The following is a 23168-nucleotide window of genomic DNA, read 5'->3' as shown; positions in this document are numbered from 1 at the left end:
AATATGCCACCACAACAAACCTGACAAGAGAGGGCCGCCCACCAAAACTCATTGACCAGGCAAGGAGGGCATTAATTAGAGAGGCAACAAAGAGACCAAAGATAACCCTGAAGGCGCTGCAAAGCTCCACAGCGGAGATTGGAGTATCTGTCCATAGGACCACTTTAAGCCGTACACTCCACAGAGCTGGGCTTTACGGAAGAGTGGCCAGAAAACTCCAATTAAAGAAAAAAATAAACGGTGTTTGCCAAAAGGCATGTGGGAGACTCCCCAAACATATGGAAGAAGGTACTCTGGTCAGATGAGACTAAAATTGAGCTTTTTGGCCCACAAGGAAAATTCTATGTCTGGCACAAACCCAACACCTCCCATCACCCCGAGACAACCATCCCCACAGTGAAGCATGGTGGTGGCAGCATCATGCTGTGGCGATGTTTTTCATCGGCAGGGACTGGGAAACTGGTCAGAATTGAAGGAATGATGGATGGCGCATATACAGGGAAATTCTTGAGGGAATCCTGTTTCAGTCTTCCAGAGATTTGAGACTGGGATGAAGGTTCACCTTACAGCAGGACAATGACCCTAAACATACTGCTGAAGCAACGCTCGAGTGTGTCACGCCCTGACCATAGAGAGCCTTTTATTCTCTATGTTGGTTAGGTCGGGGTGTGACTAGGGTGGGTAATCTAGGTTGTTATATTTCTATGTTGGCCTGTTATGGTTCCCAATCAGAGGCAGCTGTTTATCGTTGTCTCTGATTGGGGATCATATTTAGGCAGCCATTTACCCATTGTGTTTTGTGGGATCTTGTTTTGGTTTTGTGTAGTTGCCTGTGAGCACTCCAGGTCGTCACATTTCGTTTGTTCGTTTATTGTTTTGTATTTGCTGAAGTTTCACGTTATAATAAAGATGTGGAACGCTACGTACGCTGCGCCTTGGTCCAGTTCTTACGACGATCGTGACAGAGTGGTTTAAGGGGAAACATTTAAATGTCTTGGAATGGCCTTGTCAAAGCCCAGACCTCAATCCAATTGAGAATCTGTGGAATAACTTAAAAATTGCTGTACACCAGCAGAACCCATTCAACTTGAAGGAGCTGGAGCAGTTTTGCCTTGAAGAATGGGCAAAAATCCCAGTGGCTAGATGTGCCAAGCTTATAGAGACAAACCCCCAAGAGTCTTGCAGCTGTAATTGCTGCAAAAGGTGGTTCTACAAAGTATTGACTTTGGGGGGGTGAATAGTTATACACGCTCAAGTTCTGTTTTTTGTCTTATTTCTTGTTTGTTTCACAATAAAAAATATTTTGCATCTTCAAAGTGATAGGCATGTTGTGTAAATCAAATGCTACAAACCCCCCAAAAATCTATTTTAATTCCAGGTTGTAAGGCAACAAAATAGGAAAAATGCAGAGGGGGGTGAATACTTTCGCAAGCCACTGTACACAGAAATTCAACTTTAGAACCAGATTGGTCCAGCAGGCTGTCAAGTGGCGGGAAGATAGACGAGTCATGAACAAAGACTTCAAAGTTGACACACCAGACTGACCTCCAATCATCTCCCTGGTTGAAAAATCAACCGAGGAGGAGCCGGCGGCAAAATGGCTGAACAGGTTTACACAATAAGTATCACTGTGCAAGTTTAATTTTGAGACACAACTGAACGTTTCAGCCTAATGATGGCAGTGGCAGTATAATGTGGAATGCCATCAATAACATGTCATGTAATCATTGGTGGCTGCGTGTAGTGTTACTGCTATGTAGACCACCTAGAACATCACCATTCTCTACCTCGGGTTTATTCCTTCCGGTAAACTCATGGGCATGGAAATCAGAATGAATACAGTGGGGGGGAAAAGTATTTGATCCCCTGCTGATTTTGTACGTTTGCCCACTTACAAATAAATTATCAGTCTATAATTTTAATGGCAGGTTTATTTGAACAGTGAGAGACAGAATAACAACAAAAAAACTGAAAAACACATGCCAAAAATGTTATAAAATGATTTGCATTTTAATGGGGGAAATAAGTATTTGACCCCTCTGCAAAACATTACTTAGTACTTGGTGGCAAAACCCTTGTTGGCAATCACAGAGGTCAGACATTTCTTGTAGTTGGCCACCAGGTTTGCACACATCTCAGGAGGGATTTTGTCCCACTCCTCTTTGCAGATCTTCTCCAAGTCATTAAGGTTTCGAGGCTGACGTTTGGCAACTCGAACCTTCAGCTCCCTCCACAGATTTTCTATGGGATTAAGGTCTGGAGACTGGCTAGGCCACTCCAGGACCTTAATGTGCTTCTTCTTGAGCCACTCCTTTGTTGCCTTGGCCATGTGTTTTGGGTCATTGTCATGCTGGAATACCCATCCACGACCCATTTTCAATGCCCTGGCTGAGGGAAGGATGTTCTCACCCAAGATTAGATGGTACATGGACCCGTCCATCGTCCCTTTGATGCGGTGAAGTTGTCCTGTCCCCTTAGCAGAAAAACACCCCCAAAGCATAATGTTTCCACCTCCATGTTTGACGGTGGAGATGGTGTTCTTGGGGTCATAGGCAGCATTCCTCCTCCTCCAAACACGGCGAGTTGAGTTGATGTCAAAGAGCTCCATTTTAGTCTCATCTGACCACAACACTTTCACCAGTTGTCCTCTGAATCATTCAGATGTTCATTGGCAAACTTCAGACGGGCATGCATATGTATTCTTGAGCAGGGGGACCTTGCGGGCACTGCAGGATTTCAGTCCTTCACGGTGCAGTGTGTTACCAATTGTTTTCTTGGTGACTATGGTCCCAGCTGATCATTGACAAGATCCTCCCGTGTAGTTCTGGGCTGATTCCTCACCGTTCTCATGATCATTGCAACTTCACGAGGTGAGATCTTGCATGGAGCCCAAGGCCAAGGGATATTGACAGTTCTTTTGTGTTTCTTCCATTTGCGAATAATCGCACCAAATGTTGTCACCTTCTCACCAAGCTGCTTGGCGATGGTCTTGTAGCCCATTCCAGCCTTGTGTAGGTCTACAATCTTGTCCCTGACATCCTTGGAGAGCTCTTTGGTCTTGGCCATGGAGGAGAGTTTGGAATCTGATTGATTGATTGCTTCTGTGGACAGGAGTCTTTTATACAGGTAACAAGCTGCGGTTAGGAGCACTCCCTTTAAAAGTATGCTCCTAATCTCAGCTCGTTACCTGTATAAAAAGACACCTGGGAGCCAGAAACCTTTCTGATTGAGAGGGGGTCAAATACTTATTTCCCTCATTAAAATGCAAATCCATTAATAACATTTTTCACTTGCGTTTTTCTGGATATTTTTGTTGTTATTCTGTCTCACTGTTCAAATAAACATACCATTAAAATTATAGGCTGATCCTTTCTTTATCATTGGGCAAACGTACAAAATCGGCAGGGGATCAAATACTTTTTCCCCCACTGTAGACTTGGAACCTCTAACCATGGCAATTTGACTGTTTTCTAGTGACATTTATTTGGATACATCCATAACAATCAGCTAATGAGACGCCATTTCCCCTGGCATAGAAAATATGCTCATTCATGAGGACACTGTTGTTCAGAGGAGCTAGACAACAACACAGCTAACAACTTCAAACTGAAGCTGGAAAGACGGCAAACTAGCTGCACTTGTTTAGTTTTACCTGTTTTCAATGGACATTTCTTTGTATATATCCATAAAAATGATACCAGCTGATTCATGATTTCGACTAGCTGAAAAACGTTGCCTGTCTGTCCGTCTCGTCCCTACACATTCATTACTATAGGACAGCTGGAGATCGAATTTGATTATTGAAACAATGTTGCAAATGTCGGAGAGAAAGACAGCAAGATGTATACAAATCTCCGCTGTTGAAAACTAAATATTAGTCTCAAAGAAATGTGAGATAATGTCTAGATGCTTTTTATAGTGGAGATCAAGTTTATAAATTGCTTGGCTGGGCTGATGAGACGGTGGATTGCACAGTCAGATGGAACAGAGTAAATAGGCATTTTAAAGTCATAGATTTAGCCAGTGTTAACTTGTGGAATAGACACATCTGGAATGCAGTTTTAACCAATCAGCATTCAGGATTAGACCCACCCGTTGTATAAACTCGCAATGGCTGCCTGATATTGTGATGCAATAATTTCCATGGTAACATTCAAATGATGCTAACTACATCAGTTATGGCTCATACAATGGAATGGAATGTCTGAGTGGTTTCAACAAATCACAGCACAGATTGATGGGTACACGTCCTGCTTTTATTTTATGCTTTTACTTACTGCTTTGCTCTTATGGGTACACTCGCCAGTCCACCCATTATGCCACCATTGTCTTGAATGGGAACAACCGTTATATTCAATAAGGGGATTCGATGCATCTGTCCTGGGCACCCAGGTAGTAGGATGACCACGTCTCGGATTGTGCGGGACAGTCCCGCATTTTGGCCCTTTGTAATTTCCTCAAACGTGTGATGCTCTCCATGCTCATTAGTTGCTCATTCAACATATTTGCTGATGCTTCACCCAAAAGTGTTTAAAAGTCTCCATTCCTAACTGTTTTATATTCTCTGAGACCAACCAGAAATGTTTCCTTGGCCAAATATTCCCAGATTGTCATAAAAGCTACACGTGGTCTCTTGTTTCGCCTTCACCAAATGTTGCGGGAGGTAGGCTATAGCCTACGTGGTGCGCTTCGTTTGCTGCTGTGGAAGCAGGGGTGTAGTGTCAAGCTACCACTTCTCACAATGGTTCTTGTTTAATAAAGTTATATCAAAGCTGAATCAATGTCTTGGAAGATCACATAATGATTGATTTGTATTTTACATAACAGAACCAAATATATTTGCATTAGTATGGCTTTACTGTTAAACCAAAAACATCACCTTTCTTATGAGATTTTAGGATGGTTAGCTGAATAGTCACATTTTTCTTCTCATGCCGCCAAAACTGTGCCACTAGGCAGAATGTGCTTGGATTGAAACAAAATACTGGAAGGCTATACAATATTAACACCATCTGCTCTAATTTGCTCACGAAACAGTGACACAGAAAGAAAGAACAACTTGTCAGATAGTGCATTGAAGAGTGATTCATTCCGGTCCTGACTTTTCATAATACCATTGCAGATCTACATTAAAGCCCAAAAACGTCAGCCGTTGTGTCGCTCTTCATTTCTTGGTTCTTCCGTGGTACATATAAAGACCGCTACAGATTTGGGCCGCGACCCGGATCAACATAGCCCTAGCAGAGTTAGTCAAACAACTGGGCAGTGAAATAGGAAATCAAATTGCCGCTTGTCTAGCAGGGGCTGCTCCTAGCACTCCCCAGCCCATAGTACTAATACCCGATTGGTCAATCTAATTCTGAAGTCAGACATCAGAGAACCACCCCACTTCAGGGGTTATAGCACATACCGATGCACAGTGACTGAATGGCAAGAACTTATGCAAGCTTACTTGAAAAAGAAGGGATGCAGTATATAAGAACAGGGGCAAGAGATACAGGACTGACTAATGGGGCAGGCTAAAGACATATTCAGGATTGGGCTCCGTGGAAACCCTCTCGTTAACTTAATCAGAAACCCTGAAGCTAAATACAATATCCTGAGGCAGCACTTTGGAGAGGCAATCTAATCCTCAATTACATTAGGATACTTCTATGAAACCTTACCAAGACAGTCAGAGAGCTGCTTGGATTATTTGGTCAGACTGAACAAAGCAGTTGACCTTGCCAGTGAGTGCTTGCAAAGACAGGGAAAAAGAGTGGATGATGCCCTCTAAATACACCTCTGCTGTTTTCAACCAGGATCTCAGCAATCACTGCCTCATTGCCTGCATCCGTTATGGGTCCGCGGTCAAACGACCACCCCTCATCACTGTCAAACGCTCCCTAAAACACTTCTGTGAGCAGGCCTTTCTACTCAACCTGGCCCGGGTATCCTGGAAGGATATTGACCTCATCCCATCAGTAGAGGATGCCTGGTTGTTCTTTAAAAGTGCTTTCCTTACCATCTTAAATAAGCATGACCCTTTCAAAAAATGTAGAACTAAGAACAGATATAGCCCTTGGTTCACTCCAGACTTGACTGCCCTTGACCAGCACAAAAACACCCTGTGGCGTACTGCACTTGTATCGAATAGTCCCTGCGATATGCAACTTTTCAGGGAAGTCAGGAACCAATACACACAGTCAGTTAGGAAAGCAAAGCCTAGCTTTTTCAAACAGAAATTTCAATAAGCATTTCTCTACGGCTGGCCATGCTTTCCACCCCCCCCCCATTTATTGCCTTACCTCCTTACTTCATTTGCACACACTGTATACATATTATTCTATTGTGTTATTGACTACGTTTGTTTATCCCATGTGTAACTCCGTGTTTTTGTTTTTGTCGCACTGCTTTGCTTCATCTTGGCCAGGTCGCAGTTGTAAACGAGAACTTGTTCTCAACTGGCCTACCTGGTTAAATAAAGGTGAAATAAAATGTAAAAAATAAAAGGTGCAAGCCTTTTGAAAATTGGACAGTTGGAGATTTACAGGAAATGATTGACAGCCATCACAGAGACGAACAGTCAGCCAGACACAAGGCGCAGAGTACTGCCAAGGTAGAAGACGCGATGACCCCCAACGCTTGGTGTATGACTCAACACCAAGCTGTCAGTCATCATAATTCAGCCACACCCACTAACTAACAGTGATCAGGCTATATTGAACAAAGTGATTTCTCTCTTGGAAAAGCATATCAAGACATCATTTTTTGTGTTGTTTATAACTTATTTTTTTACTTATTTTGTACATAATGTTGCTGCTACCGTCTCTTATGACCGAAAATAACTTCTGGACATCAGAACAGCGATTACTCACCTCGATTTGGAAGAAGCTTTTTCCTTTAACGAGTGCAACGAGAAGGATATTCTGCTTTCCCGGGAACAGGCCCAAATCCCCATCAAATGCGTGAAGAAAGGATGGAGAAAAGGGGGTGGAGGTCAGGCTGCCTTCTGAGAATTCTTAGGCGAGCGAGTAAACTCCCACTGCCATCCGTTCTATTGGCCAACGTGCAATCATTGGAAAATAAAATCGATGACCTACGATCAAGATTATCCTCCAAATGGGACGTTAACTGAAATATCTTATGTTTCACTGATTCGTGGCTGAATGACGACATGGATAATATAGAGCTGGCGGGATTTTCCATGCACCGGCAGAACAGAGAAGTTACGTCTGGTAAGACGAGGGGTGGGGGTGTGTGTCTGTTTGTCAATAACAGCTGGTGTGCGATGTCTTATATTAAAGAAGTCTCAAGGTATTGCTCGCCTGAGGTAGAGTACCTTATGATAAGCTGTAGCCCACACTATCTACCAAGAGAGTTCTCATCTATGTTATCCGTAGCCGTCTATTTACCACCACAGACCGATGCTGGCACTAAGACCGCACTCAACCAACTCTATAAGGCCATAAGCCAACAAGAAAATGCTCATCCAGAAGCGGCGCTCCTAGTAGCCGGGGACTTTAATGTAGACAAACTTAAATCCGTTTTACCTAATTTCTACCAGCATGTCACATGTGCAACCAGAGGGGAAAAAAACTCTAGACCACCTTTAATCCACACACAGAGATGCATACAAAGTTCACACCCACCCTCCATTTGGCAAATCTGACCATAATTCTATCCTCCTGATTCCTGCTTCCTGCAGGAAGTACCAGTGACACGCTCAATACGGAAGTGGTCAGATGACACGGATGCTACGCTACAGGACTGTTTTGCTAGCACAGACTGGAATATGTTCCGGGATTCATCCAATGGCATTGAGGAGTATACCACCTCAGTCATCGGCTTCATCAATAAGTGTATTTACAGTGACCATAAGTACATATCCCAACCTGAAGCCATTGATTACAGGCAACATCTGCATTGAGCTAAAGGCTAGAGCTGCCGCTTTCAAGGAGCAAGACACTAATCCGGACGCTTATAAAAAATCACGCTATGCCCTCAGACGAACCATCAAACCAGCAAAGCGTCAATACAGGATTAAGATTGAATCCTACTACACCGGCTCTGATGTTCGTCGGATGTGGCAGGGCTTGAAAACTATTACGGACTACAAAGGGAAACCCAGACGTGAGCTGCCCAATGACGCGAGCCTACCAGACGAGCTAAATGCCTTTTATGCTCGCTTCGAGGCAAGCAATACTGAAGCATGCATGAGAGCACCAGCTGTTTGGGACGACTGTGTGATAACGCTCTCGGTAGCCGATGTGAACAAGACCTTTAAACAGGTCAACATTCACAAAGCCGCAGGGCCAGACAGATTACCATGACGTGCACTCAAAGCATGTGCGGACCAACTGGCAAGTGTCTTCACTGACATTTTCAACCTCTCTCTGACCGAGTCTGTAATACCTACATGTTTCAAGTAAACCACCATAGTCCCTGTGCCCAAGGAAGCGAAGGTAACCTGCCTAAATGATTACAGCCCCATAGCACTCATGTTGTAGCCATGAAGTGCTTTGAAAGGCTGGTCATGGGTCACATCAACAGCATCCTCCCAGATACCCTAGACCCACTCTAATTTGTATACCGCCCCAACAGATCCACAGATGGCGCAATCTCAATCGCACTCCACGCTGCCCTTTCCCACCTGGACAAAAGGAACACCTATGTGAGAATGCTGTTCATTAACTACAGCTCAGCGTTCAACACCATAGTGCCCACAAAGTTTTCACTAAGCTAGGATCCTGGGATTACACACCTCCCTCTGCAACTGGATCCTGGACTTCTTGACGGGCCGCCCCCCAGGTGGTAAGGGTAGGCAACAACACATCTGCCACGCTGATCCTAAACACTAGGGCCCCTCAGGGGTGTGTTCTTAGTCCCCTCCCTGTTCACCCACGACGGCGTGGCCAAACACGTCTCCAACACCATCATTAAGTTTGCTGACGACACAACAGTGGTAGGCCAAGTGTAGGACCAAAAGGCTCCTTAACAGCTTCCAACCCCAAGACTTCTATGGTGCGCAACCACTCGTTCTAGACAGTGTTTAACTAGCCAGCATGTCATCATGTCATCAGACAAACTTGAAGTGGAGACTAGCCAGTTACATTATGGCATGTAGGCAGGTTACTTGAAAATACAGCTGGAAGGGTGTTATTAGGTAGGCTCTTATAAAGTAATAGTATTAATGTCCTATGAGTAATATTACCCAAAACACTTATCCTGTGAGTAATATTACAGAAAACGCTTCAGAGGGCTTCCCATTTGGAACCGCAGGTGTGGCACATCCTTTCCAGTTGATCCTGGGAATTCTGAAGAAAGTCTCCAACACAACAGGATTGATGAGAGACAAGAAATCTGAGTGTTTAGTTACACACATGCCATCTTCTGCTCCATCATCAGTCTGATGTTCTACCTCCTCCATTAATGAATAAGCTGGTCCTGTTCTTAACAGAAGAAACATTCACTGTCTGTTGGTAGAGGTAGGCATCTCCTGCAACTGCACCATCAGTCACTGTCTGTTCTGGGAAGAGCCTGTGGTTCATCGATGTCTCCTTGCTCCTGTCTCTCTAGCTTTTCTCTCTCGGTCAATCTGCAAATAGACTAAGTATATCAAACCGATATGGCACAACAGTACCATTCTGAAAATAAGGCCGGTCCCCAATTTCCTCTTATTAAGAATAATGGAGTCCACTGTGTTCTTGGGGACCTTCAATGCTGCAAATGTTTTGGTACCCTTCCCCAGATCTGTGCCTCGACACAATCCTGTCTCGGAGCTCTACGGACAATTCCTTCGACCTCATGGCTTGGTTTTTGTTCTGACATGCACTGTCAGCTGTGGGACCTTATATAGACAGGTGTGTCTTTCCAAATCATGACCAATCAATTGAATTTACCACAGGTGGACTCGAAGTTGTAGAAACATCTCAAGGATGATCAATGGAAACAGGATGCACCTGAGCTCAATTTCGAGTCTCATAGCAAAAGGTCTGAATACTTATGTAAATATTACAATTTTTTTAAAGGGTATTGTGTGTAGATGTAATGTAACAAAATGTGGGAAAATGTAACAAATGTGGGAAAAGTCAAGTGGTCTGAATACTTTCTGAAGGCACTGTACAGTACCAGTCAAAGGTTTCAACACGCCTACTCATTCCAGGGTTTTTCTTTATTTTTACTATTTTCTACATTGTAGAATAATAGGAAATACATCAAAACTGTGAAATAACACATATGGAATCATGTAGTAATGTGTTAAACAAATCAATATATTTTAGATTCTTCAAAGTAGCCACCCTTTGCCTTGATGACAGCTTTGCACACTCTTGGCATTCTCTCAACCAGCTTCATGAGGTAGTCACCTTGAATGCATTTCAATTAACAGGTGTGCCTTATTAATTTCTAGAATTTATTTCCTTCTTAATGCTTTTGAGCCAATCAGGAAAGAAAGAACCAGAGTTACCGCTGCTGCAGAGGATAAGTTCAATAGAGTTACCAGCCTCAGAAATTGCAGCCCAAATAAATGGTTCACAGAGTTCAAGTAGAGGAGAGGTGTTTGTCTATTGTTGTGACTTAGATGAAGATCAGATCAAATTTTATGACCAATTTATGCAGAAGTCCAGGTAATTCCAAAGGATTCACATACTTTTTCTTTCTACTGTATCTTGGCAAGTTAGTTAAGAACGTTCTTATTTACAATGACGATCTACCCCGGCCAAACCCTAACCTGGACGACGCTGGGGCAATTGTGCACTGCCCTATGGGACTCCCAATCACGGTCGGTTGTGATACAGCCCGGGATCGAACCAGAGTCTGTAGTGATGCCTCTAGCACTGAGATGCAGTGCCTTAGACTTCTGCGCCACTCGGGAGCCCAAAGGACATCAATAAGAAAAGAGACTTACTTGGGCAAAGAAACACGAGCAATGGATATTTGCCGGGTCGAAATCTGTCCTTTGGTCTGATGAGTCCAAATTTGAGATATTTGGTTCCAACTGCCGTGTCTTTGTGAGATGCAGAATAGGTGAATGGATGATCTCCGCATGTGGTTCCCACCGTGAAGCATGGAGGAGGTGGTGTGATGGTGCTTTGCTGGTGACACTGTCTGTGATTTATTTAGAATTCAAGGCACACTTAACTAGCATGGCTACCACAGCATTCTGCAGCGATATGCCATCCCATCTGGTTTGCGCTTTTTTCAACAGTACAATGACCCAACACACCTCCAGGCTGTGTAAGGGCTATTTGACCAAGAAGGAGAGTGATGGAGTGATGCATCAGATGGCCTGGCCTCCACAATCACCCGACCTAAACTCAATTGAGATGGTTTGGGATGTGTTGGACCGCAGAGTGTAGGAAAAGCAGCCAACAAGTGCTCAGCATGTGTGGGAACTCCTTCAAGACTGTTGGAAAAGCATTACAGGTGAAGCTGGTTGAGAGAATACCAAGATTGTGCAAAGGGTGGCTACTTTGAAGAATCTAAAATTTCAAATATATTTTGATTTGTTTAACACTTTTTTTGGTTACTACATAATTCCATATGTGTTATTTCATAGTTTTGATGTCTTCACTATTATTCTACAATGTAGAAAATAGTAAAAATAAAGAAAAACCCTTGAATGAGTAGGTGTGTCCAAACTTTTGACTGGTACTGTATATAAACATGTCTAGTTAGGCTACTTCAAAGTAGTCTTATCCATTTGATCCCTGATTAATTGAATGGGGGAATGATTTTATAAAGACAAAGTATTTGGTTGTAATTATACAATATTTTATATCAAGGGTGGCAACCATCCTCCAGGATAGCTACTGCATGTGCAGGCATTTCTTCAAGCCTTGGACTAACCTCATTGTAGCCTAAACATCAATTGCCCAACAGGACCTTGATAAGCAGACTTGGGTGTTTCAAGGCTGGATCAAAAGCCAAGCCTGCACACCCAGGAGCTCTGCAGATGGTGGGTTGACCACATGTGACTAACAGTGCAGTTCTACTTTGCGGGGGTTTAAGTGCCTCGATCAAGTGTACAACAGCATTAGATGGTAGGCCTGCATGGGATCAGATACAGCAGCATTCCAGTGTCATTAATGGTTACTTTTTCATGTCGGCTATAATAGTAATAGTCATGGAAAAGATGTATGAACCCTTAACAGTGAACAATAAGAGGTCCTGTATAGCATAATGTCATTTGTGAATTTCTAGTCTAATGTACCAACCTGTACTTCTCACATACTTCTTTCATATCACTTCTTTCATATCAAGTACTGATCAGCATATGTTCGAGGAATGACGACAAGTGCCAGTTTTGAGTTTCTTTCCTCTCATTAATGGGATGCAACTGAAGCTCGATTAAATCTTGTAGGCTAATATTTTCAAAATCGTTTTTTCTCTCATTACGGAGTCCTCTCTAGCCACTTTACTTTGAATAACGTGATCTTGCATTGACACTGCCTTCTTACAAGGGAATTACCGCAGCAGGTCATCAAGGTATTGTTTCTTCTTAAAAAATTCTACATTGCGCCAAATTTGCTCGCACCGTGTTCCATAACGTCATAGGAAATATTAATGTTGTTTCCAACTACCAATCAGCAACTGCATATTCAACGTTGAGATCATAGTTAAGATTGCCGAAAGGAGTGGCAAGGAGTGGAATGTTAGCAAAAGACACTGGTACTCACTACTCAGGCAAGTCATAACCTGCCTCTGGTGGGAAACAAACACAGCTCCATACAACCCTCAGCATACCCAGCCTCTCAGTCCCTCTCTCACACACACACTTGTTTTTCTGTCCTCGTGGGGCCCTAAAATGTATTTCCATTCAAAATCCTATTTCCCCTAACCCTAATTGTAACCCTAAGCCTAGCCCCTAAACTCAAAATAGCCTTTGTTCCCATGTGGATGTGGGAAATGTCCCCACGAAGGAGAATTTTCCTTAAACCTAACCCTAGCTTTAGGGTTAACTCCTAATTCTAACCGTAATCCTAGCCCCCTAAAATCAAAATAGCCTTTGTCCTCATGGGAAATGTCCCCACAAGGGAGAATTTTCCTTGTTTTACTATCCTTGTGGGGACGTTTAGGTCCATGCAAGGATAGAACAAAACCACACGCATCACTGTGGTTTCATATACAGTGGGGGGAAAAAGTATTTGATCCCCTGCTGATTTTGTACGTTTGCCCACTGAAAAAGAAAAGATCAGTCTATAATTTTAATGGTAGGTTTATTTGAACAGTGAGAGACAGAATAACAACAAAAATATCCAGAAAAACGCATGTAAAAAAATGTATAAATTGATTTGCATTTTAATGAGGGAAATAAGTATTTGACCCCCTCTCAATCAGAAAGATTTCTGGCTCCCAGGTGTCTTTTATACAGGTAACGAGCTGAGATTAGGAGCACACTCTTAAAGGGAGTGCTCCTAACCGCAACTTGTTACCTATAAAAAAGACACCTGTCCACAGAAGCAATCAATCAATCAGATTACAAACTCTCCACCATGGCCAAGACCAAAGAGCTCTCCAAGGATGTCAGGGACAAGATTGTAGACCTACACAAGGCTGGAATGGGCTACAAGACCATCGCCAAGCAGCTTGGTGAGAAGGTGACAACATTTGGTGCGATTATTCGCAAATGGAAGACACACAAAAGAACTGTCAATATCCCTCGGCCTGGGGCTCCATGCAAGATCTCACCTCATGAAGTTGCAATGATTATGAGAACAGTGAGGAATCAGCCCAGAACTACACGGGAGGATCTTGTCAATGATTTCAAGGCAGCTGGGACCATAGTCACCAAGAAAACAATTGGTAACACACTGCGCCGTGAAGGACTGTAATCCTGCAGCGCCTGCAAGGTCCCCCTGCTCAAGAATACATATACAGGTCCATCTGAAGTCTGCCAATGAACATCTGAATGACTCAGAGGACAACTGGTGAAAGTGTTGTGGTCAGATGAGACCAAAATGGAGCTCTTTGACATCAACTCAACTCGCCGTGTTTGGAGGAGGAGGAATGCCGCCTATGACCCCAAGAACACCATCTCCACCGTCAAACATGGAGGTGGAAACATTATGCTTTGGGGGTGTTTTTCCGCTAAGGGGACAGGACAACTTCACTGCATCAAAGGGACGATGGACGGGGCCATGTACCGTCAAATCTTGGGTGAAACCCTCCTTCCCTCAGCCAGGGCATTGAAAATGGGACGTGGATGGGTATTCCAGCATGACAATGACCCAAAAGCCAAGGCAACAAAGGAGTGGCTCAAGAAGAAGCACATTAAGGTCCTTGAGTGGCCTAGCCAGTCTCCAGACCTTAATCCCATAGAAAATCTGTGGAGGGAGCTGAAGGTTCGAGTTGCCAAACGTCAGCCTCGAAACCTTAATGACTTGGAGAAGATCTGCAAAGAGGAGTGGGACAAAACCCCTCCTGAGGTGTGTGCAAACCTGGTGGCCAACTACAAGAAACGTCTGACCTCTGTGATTGCCAACAAGGGTTTTGCGACCAAGTACTAAGTCATGTTTTGCAGAGGGGTCAAATACTTATTTCCCTCATTAAAATGCAAATCAGTTTATAACATTTTTGACATGCGTTTTTCTGGATTTTTTTGTTGTTATTATGTCTCTCACTTCAAATAAACCTACTATTAAAATTATAGACTTATCATTTCTTTGTAAGTGGGCAAACATACAAAATCAGCAGGGGATTAAATACTTTTTTCCCCCGCTGTATGTATATATATATATATGTATATGAGAGAGAGAGCGAGCTCTGAACTGACAACTCTGCATGTCACCTCACATGACCTTAAAAAGGATCCACTCACACACACTTCACAGGCAACTGTATAAGATACCTCCTTCACACAACCAAGGATCCACTTACACACGCTATGCATATAGCAGAACAAGACCCTTATTCTGCCGTTGTGATATCTCTATTTGGCCAGAGGTTCCTGTGAGTTTGGTGGAGAGAGAAGATGGGAGGTCCTGATTTGCGTTGACTATTTAATAAACAAGGCCCTCTCCTCCCTCTTTCCTACTTCTCCCTATTTCTTATCCTCTCCACTGTGTGACAGGGCCATCAGGGGACAATGAAAGGGAATCTCTTCTGTCACAATTTGGCTTGTGGCCTTTCAACTTCCCATCTGGTTGGGTGACGCGCTTTCACAGAGGATGACATACACACACACACATTGTGGCAGAAACTGGTAACCCGCTGATGGCCATTCATGAGCCCATTAGAGTGAGAGTAATGTGGAGAGATGGGAGAGTGAGATGTGTGTGTTTGTCAGAGATGGAAGATTTTCATAATTGATCTGGATGTCTTAGTGCTTTGTGTTATATTGTTGTGCTCGTTATCGCTGTGCCTTTTCTTGTTGTGCTTTTCATCGTTGATGTGCTTTTTAACAGTGTCACTTTGTCGTTTTTGTTGCACTTTTTGTCGTTGTGCCTTATGTTTTGATTTGCATTTACGTTGTATGACAATTTTTAAAATACATCCAATACCTATGTATGAATAAAACACTGGAAGATGACTCAAAAACATACAGAGATGAGATAATGCTTTGTCTTTTCACAGAAATGTGTCTTTGCATCTGAAATTGGCTCCCTAAATAACAATACAGAAATACAAAAGTTAGAGAAGTCATTGTCTTTTGATTTCTCCCCTCATTTCACTTCGAGATTTGAAGATGTATTCTGCCCAGTTAATGACGTGTAAAGGACTTGTAAGGGGCTTTGTTGAGAGGGCCTCGTGTGTGTGTGTGTGTGTGTGTGTGTGTGTGTGTGTGTGTGTGTGTGTGTGTGTGTGTGTGTGTGTGTGTGTGTGTGTGTGTGTGTGTGTGTGTGTGTGTGTGTGTGTGTGTGTTAGCTCAGAGACGATGTGTTACAGACTCTGGAAAGTTGTTTCCAATTAAATGGCCCGGTTCTAAATTCTCTGCAACACTCAGACCACTTAGAGGAGTGGATTCTTTAACACTTTTTTTTTTTATTAGCACCCTAATACCATTTATTCTTAGTTCGCATTGTTCCCCCCAATCTTCACCAATCTTGATGCAAAACAGGACATATTCCTGGGATGTGTGTATGTATGTGCTGGTTTACTTTGCCACCTTTAAATTAGAGAGGACTCTGCAACCAAACAGTGATGAAACTAACTGTGGAAACGGTGTCTGTGTTCTGAGCCCCTGGTCTAACTTGGTTCTGTCTGTCTGTGTTGCAGGGTCGTTGTATCAACTTCACACGCGTAAAAAACACGGAGTCCATTCGACCCCCTTCTGCCCGTCGCTCTCAAACCCTTCCCCCTCCTCCAGTTCAGAGGCCTCTAGTCCAACCGTCCTCTCCTCCCCCACACTCCACTCCTCCCTCCGTCTCCATCCCTCCCTCCCGTGCCCCCCCGTCCAGCCGACTTCCCCCAGGCCCCCCTCCAGCCCGTGCACCCCCAGGCCCCCCTCCCTCTCGCCCGCCACCCAGGCCCTGAGGACAAGACAAACCCCTATTACGCCCTCACAGTAGTAACACCCCCCCCAAAAACACTCTCCTCACACCACCAAGAGCAAAAGGTATTTATTTAATCCAGGGGTTTAGGCTTTGATCTCAAAGGTTTGTTGCTGGACAGCAAATATCATATTTTGGTGAATACCAAATCAACTACTGAGTTCACAGTAAATGTCTCTGGTCTTTAGGAGGTGCAGACAAATTCTGTTTCCTCAAATTGTGTTGTCTTATGAACAGAAATCCAATTGTAATTGTATTGAATCGTACATGGATTGAATCGTAAATAGGTCAACTCGGCCAGAGGGATATTGTGAACCTTGACATTGGAGGTTTACAATATCCCTCTGCTGGCCGAGTTGACATATTTAAAGAAATGCCATTGGTTTGTGGAGAAAAAGTTTAATATCTTTAATAGGCTGATGAGGAATTAAATGTAACCTCAAACTTAAGCTTTTTATAATGTTCGTTTGGAGGCCAGGCTAAAGGTCCCTCACTAGAGACTAAAATGATAATCTGCTTTGTGTTCATCTGTTAACAGTGCAAAAACATTTTGTCCATCATTAAAGCATTTTCTTTCCAATATTTGCGTCCAGCATTTTTATTCTGTGTACCAAGTTCAAATTAAAAGAATTTTCCATATTTGCCTTTAAAAAAAATGTAAAATACACTACATGACAAAGTATGTGGACACCTGCTCATCTAACATCTAATTTCAAAATCATGGGCATTAAAATAGAGTTGGTTCCCCCTTTGCTGCTATAACAGCCGCCACTATTCTGGGAAGGCTTTCCTTTAGATGTTGGAACATTGCTGCGGGGACTTGCTTCCACTCAGCCACGAGCATTAGAGAGGTCAGGCACTGATGTTGGGCGATAAGGCCTGGCTCGCAGTAGGTGTTTGATGCGGTTGAGGTCAGGGCTCTGTGCAGGCCAGTCAAGTTCTTCCACACTGATCTCGACAAACCAATTCTGTATGGACCTCGCTTTGTGCACTGGGGCATTATAATGCCGAAACAGGAAAGGTCCTTCCCACAAAGTTGGAAGCACAGAATCGTCTAGAATGTAATTTTATTTCTGTAGCATTTCACTAGTCCGAACTACAAAAAACAGCCCCAGACCATTATTCCTCCTCCAAACTTTACAGTTAGCACAATGCATTGGGTCAGGTAGCGTTCTCCTGGCATCCCCCAAACCCACTACCAGATGGATGTGATTCATCACTCCAGAGAACGCGCTTCCACTGCTCCAGATTCCAATGGCGGTGAGCTTTACACCACTACAGCCAACATTTGGCATTGTGCATGGTGATCTTCGGCTTGTGCCGGGCTGCTCGGCCATGGAAACCCATTTCATGAAGCTCCCGCCTAACAGTTCTTGTGCTGACGTTGCTTCCAGGGGCAGTTTGGAAGTCAGTAGTGAGTGTTCTAACTGAGGACAGACAATTTTTACACGCTTTGCGCTTCAGCGGTCCCGTTCTGTGAGCTTGTGTGGCCTACCACGTCGCGGCTGAGCCGTTGTTGCTCCTAGACGTTTCCACTTCACAATAAGAGCACTTAGTTGACCGGGGCAGCTCTGGCAGGGCAGACATTGACAAACTGATTTTTGGGAAGGTGGCATCCTATGCCACGTTGAAAGTCACTTAGGTCTTCAGTAAGGTCACTCTAGGGCCAATGTTTGTCTATGGAGATTTCATGGCTGTGTGATCGATTTTATACACCTGTGTGTGGCTGAAATACCTGAATCCACTCATTTGAGTATGCGAGTGACTTTCCCAAAGTCATGTTAACCAGTTGAGCTGATATGACGAGTATAATAAATAACAAGTTGTGCTGAAACCTAGACATATTTATTATTTTAGGTTAATAAAATATGTCATGTTTTTATCTTCAGTAAATGTGCTTTTAATTAAACAGATTACACATTTGGTTCTGTTAAGGCCCTCATTGGCAAATGTAGTTAATTTATCGTACTGTAAGGAAACTCTTGGATTATCAGATTGAGTTCATAATTACTCAGTGCTCCCAAATATCAAAAAGGCAATAAACAGTTTGTCTATTTATTCCCAGAATGGGCCAGAACATCTGCCTACCCCCTCAGAGAGGCATGGGACAGTCTCCTCAGAGAACCTCTGTGGTTTAGAAATATAATTACTAAAATGGACATTCATATTCAAATGCAGTTCAATTTCTCTATGGACATCGGTTCTGTGTGCAGCCCTACGACTAATTATGTAACAAGTGACGGCTTCACATGACTCACGTGTCTGGTGACTCTTTCCTGGTCTGTACAAAACCCACTTTTCTCCCTAGACCCTACCCCTAAAATATTTGAATTTAAGTGAATAATTTGCTGACCACAAGCCCAAAGACAATAATTCAGGCTTTAAGTGAAGATGACAGATCTCACACATCAACCCTTGTGCAGTCTCATGGGCTTCATTATCTTGAAATCTGCTCAGGTTACAGAGGGAATTCTCTCGTGAGACTTACATAGCACAGATATTTGGGTCTGGGTGACGAGATTAGAAAGAGTGTGAGAGAAGGAAGGAGAGAGTGAGCAGCCAGACTTCCTTTGCTCTGCTGTGTCAGAGGGGTTGGTCAGAACAATGAACAGTAGGAGTGTTGTAGTACTCTAGTCATCTCATGAATGGAGCCATTCTGTTGCTCTCCTGTTCACTGTTGCTTTAGTATGGTGTGAACAGGGCTCCCCACAGCAATGACTGACTGCTTCATTCAAACACTACAGTCAAAGCCTCCAAGGATAAACTCCCAGCCTCCCCAACCCTACAGCCAATTTGGTATGCCGCCTTGTAGATCTGGAAGAAAGGGATGAGTGTACGTCGTATAGAAGAGGCCATATTGCTGATGTTAATCAAATCTAAATTGAGAAGAGTCTGGGGCTAGGGATTGTTTTTGGATTTGGCAAAAACCCACTTCTGTTAACTATTGCCAATCTTAAAACAAAGAAAACTGTTTAAGTCTGATGAATCAATAGTTTAATACATTCAAACAGTAATCCTAATTTCATGTGCTGGAATATGAATTTTAACCAACTCTTGTTGTTTATATTCAACCACAATCTAGATCACCATCTAGCGGTCAAACAGAGCAATAACATGCCATTCTTAATTTTCACACTATCAACATTTTTCTTCCATCCTTTAAAGTAGGGTACATAAATACATTTAAAACAGATGTTTATCCATCTTTACACATTTGGATTGAACACGCCTATAAAGCTAAAGTTTCATGTGTATGCCTGATTGTATCCATTGATAACAATGGGAATTAGGCAAGCCCCCCCCCCCAAAAAAAAACAAATTACAGATCTATTTGAAGACCTTTTCAAATCCTTTTCTCGTTCCTTCTCCCACATTCCGTTTCTCGCAGACATACTTGGGATGCTTGTTCAGGGGGGGTATGCCTGAGCAATAAACTGCATAGACTCAGACCCATAGAATTAGCTTTAATTATATTTCTATGCACAGACCCTCTTGAACAACTGGCAGAAGGACACGCATTCAACAATTGGATGTAAACATTTCAGGCCCTCCTCTTGTTCCTTTGCATCCTCTTCCCAGACTGCGCTCCCTTCTGTGCCCCTCTCACCATGCCCTTAAACTGGCCCTGCATCTTTGCTTTCTTCCTACACACACACACAAACACAACAAAGAGTTATTAAGCTTTCGCCATTACAACTCTACTACAATTATTACCATGTTTATTACTAGTTCCTTGCTATGTTTTTACCTGCGGTTGAGCTGTGCTTTCCTCAGAGGGATGTAGGCATATGGATCAACCTTTCCTTTCCTCTTCACATCTCCTTTACCCTTCTGGAGAAAAAAAAAAAAAAAACACACTTTAGCCCTGTGGAGATTCACCAAAGAGCTGACCAATAGTCCCAGTTTGAAATCAGCCTAAACACACTTCAGCCTGTGTGCATGTGTCACCTTGGCCTTGTAGTCTCCCCCCAGGTCTCTGCTCCCACCCAGAGGTCTGTGGATCCCCGAGCCTCCAGCTGAAAGAAAGAAACTCGCATGAATACATACACACAAGAGATGACTCGAGACCAGCAACCAGAACACACGGACGCAAACTGACAAATAGAGACAGATTAATAGTCAGCTGTACCTTTGTATTTCAACTGGGGTTCAATCTCCATGTCATCATCGTAGTGACCATCCTGGAATGTCCTCTTCTTAGTCTTTATCTGAGAAAGAAACGGGGGGGGGAAGTTCAGAGGTTTCAGAAGTTGTGTCAGCTGAGGTAGGAAGTAACATTTCAAATACTCTTGTTACTGTTAGAGAAGCTTTTACGAGCACTTGTTCTTATTTTAAGTCAGTAACAGTTATTCTACTTGAGTGGGATATTTCAGTACTCTTTCCACGCTGGTGAGTGAGAGAAAGAGTGTAAATGGGTGAATGTCAGCCAGTTCCATGAAAGTAAAAAGTAACAGAGGGATGAATGAGTGATTGGTGGTTGAAAGAATTACAATTGTTTATTTCTGGAGTATATTGAAGTCTGGCAACTTTGTTTATGTACTTTATTTTGTAAAGTTTTTTATTTAGGTTTACATTTTAATTGCTTATTTTTAACATACAGATGTGCCTTGTTGCAACTGATAAAATAAATGAACTTCGTTCCTACTGTACATTAATTTCCTCTCTTCCTTTAATGCATGGAAAAGATAAGATGACCTGAAAATTGTAATACTAACGAAATTAGCTAATTCTCAAGGTCAATCTTTAATTACTAAATTACTTTTACTCGAGTACTTTTTAAATAAGCTACTTTTTAATTTTTATTTTAATTTTTTTACACCAGTAATTTGACGTCTACTTGAGAAAAATTTCATTAACCTCTTAAATGTAAAGTCTGGTATGAGAATGATAGGGGCTATCTGCAAAAGCAGGGTGGCTGCAGAAAGCTGAAATTCTTGGCTATTGATCGGTGCCTTAAATCTTGGGTGTGACTTACTACCATATATGGGTATACAAATATACAAGGGGAGGCCGAGCCGATGACCTAATTTCAAGATGGCTACTACCTACATTCCAGTTAGCATTGTGAAGCATAAACAAAATAAACACTGAATACGTTGACACACACCGAAAGCCGGGACTCCACAAATCATGGGAATATATTATTTGTCTGCCTGTGACCTACCGTTATTGATCACCAGCCCCAGGAGTCAAAATGTTTATTTTACTCAAAGTTTTCACCAAACATCTTACAAGGTAAGCTTCGATTTGGTCTGTGTTTGACCTAAAGCTACATGGGGTTATCAAATGAATCCTTAGGTTGGTAGGAACAAATCTAGCATTTTGACAATGTTATCTGAAGATGTATGGCTTAATAGCAACATTGAATGTCCACCGAGTGACTATATCTCTGCGCATCAAAAGTATATGTTGCTTGCTTACACGCATTACACAGGGGATTGGCTACTATGGCACATTGACAGTTTTGTAGCCAATGAGATAAGCTTTCCAGGGATATGCAGTTGACCTGAGTGGGACAAAGCAAGGCCTAGAACCTTTTATGCGTAATGAAAAATATTGCTACCTGGCTCAGAGACGAGACGCACAGAGCATGCAACGTTACAGTGTAAACAGATTGAAATTAAAGGGACATCGCTTTAGTATAAAAGATGGCTTCTCAAGGGGAGGAAAAAAATAATATTTGGACAACGAGGATTTCGACTTGGCCGATTGCTTTCCAGAAGGATTGGATCCACTTTTAGAGTTTTTATAAGTTGTCTGCATTTTGTGCTTTGGATTTAGTTTACATAGGCCTATGTAACAAGTAATTTCAATGTTATATAATTCCAAAGTAGTTATTGTCCATGTTTCATATTAGTTCACTGTATGCTGTTTCATCCTTGTAACTTTGGAGAGGCCACTAAACTCTCATGACCATTGTTTGTGGTTCTATTTGCGCTACTACCAGGTCCTCCACAAGACCAGGAAATGGTAGAATACTTTTTCAACACTTTGTGGACATTGCTACAATAAAATAGCTTTAAATTCTCCACAAGCAGATGACCAAAGCAAAAGGTCAAACCCCTCTCTCCCAGTTGGCCTTCCGAGAGCAGTTGGTGTTGGGAATGGCTGAATTGGGGGCCCAAATCAACCTCACAACTATCACAAGACCCCCCACCCAAGGTGAGCGCCACTATCCAACTCACATGCAAAAGACAAGTCACGACATGCACAAGCTATGGTGAAAGTGGAATCTGATCTATATCTTTGATGTAAAACAAATGCCATTTGTAAATAGTTCAGCTTATTTCTATTTCCGCACCTTTTTTAGTGAAGGACACGTGTGTAACCAAGTTCGTATTTGATAAGACATTTTTATATATTGTTTTGTGTATATCTGTTGCTTTTATATTGTTTTTGTAAACAGTTCATTTGTATGTGGGGCCAAATACATTGGATATGTCTAGGCTAAACGTTTAGGCACTTTCGGGAGTTTGAAAAAGGAATATTCAACGCTAGTCTGACCAAATGGGAATCCACGCTTCAAGATTGTTTTGATCACGCGGACTGGGATATGTTCCGGGTAGCATCTGAGAATAACATAGACGACTACACTGATACGGTGACTGAGTTTATCAGGAAGTGTATAGGAGATGTTGACCCACTGACTATTAAAACCTACCCTAACCAGAAACTGTGGACAGACGAAAGTTCACA

At 42.7% G+C, this 23168-nt stretch overlaps 2 protein-coding genes across 4 annotated transcripts in view; one reads left to right on the top strand and one right to left on the bottom strand.

Annotated features, from left to right (window-relative positions):
* Nucleotides 1–17052, top strand: part of LOC106576849 (anthrax toxin receptor 1) — a 75147-nt gene extending 58095 nt beyond the window's left edge. For 2 of the 3 annotated variants that reach the window (XM_045700681.1, XM_014154325.2), the window contains one exon: nt 16198–17052. In XM_045700681.1, the coding sequence (XP_045556637.1) occupies nt 16198–16455 (258 nt within the window). In that variant the 3' untranslated portion in view covers nt 16456–17052. Of the gene's footprint in view, nt 1–15052 lie in introns of all 3 variants that reach the window. The other variant, XM_045700683.1, reaches the window with a different exon arrangement.
* A 2391-nt stretch (nt 17053–19443) lies between these two features.
* Nucleotides 19444–23168, bottom strand: part of rrp12 (ribosomal RNA processing 12 homolog) — a 30371-nt gene continuing 26646 nt past the window's right edge. Inside the window, 4 exon segments of the mRNA XM_014154327.2 lie at nt 19444–20116; nt 20221–20303; nt 20421–20488; nt 20602–20680. Of these exon segments, the coding sequence (XP_014009802.2) occupies nt 20014–20116; nt 20221–20303; nt 20421–20488; nt 20602–20680 (333 nt within the window). The 3' untranslated portion in view covers nt 19444–20013.

The sequence above is a fragment of the Salmo salar genome, chromosome ssa18, assembly GCF_905237065.1.
Source record: "Salmo salar chromosome ssa18, Ssal_v3.1, whole genome shotgun sequence".
In the NCBI taxonomy this organism is placed as follows: Eukaryota; Metazoa; Chordata; class Actinopteri; order Salmoniformes; family Salmonidae; genus Salmo; species Salmo salar.
This window is presented reverse-complemented; position numbering and strand designations above follow the sequence as displayed.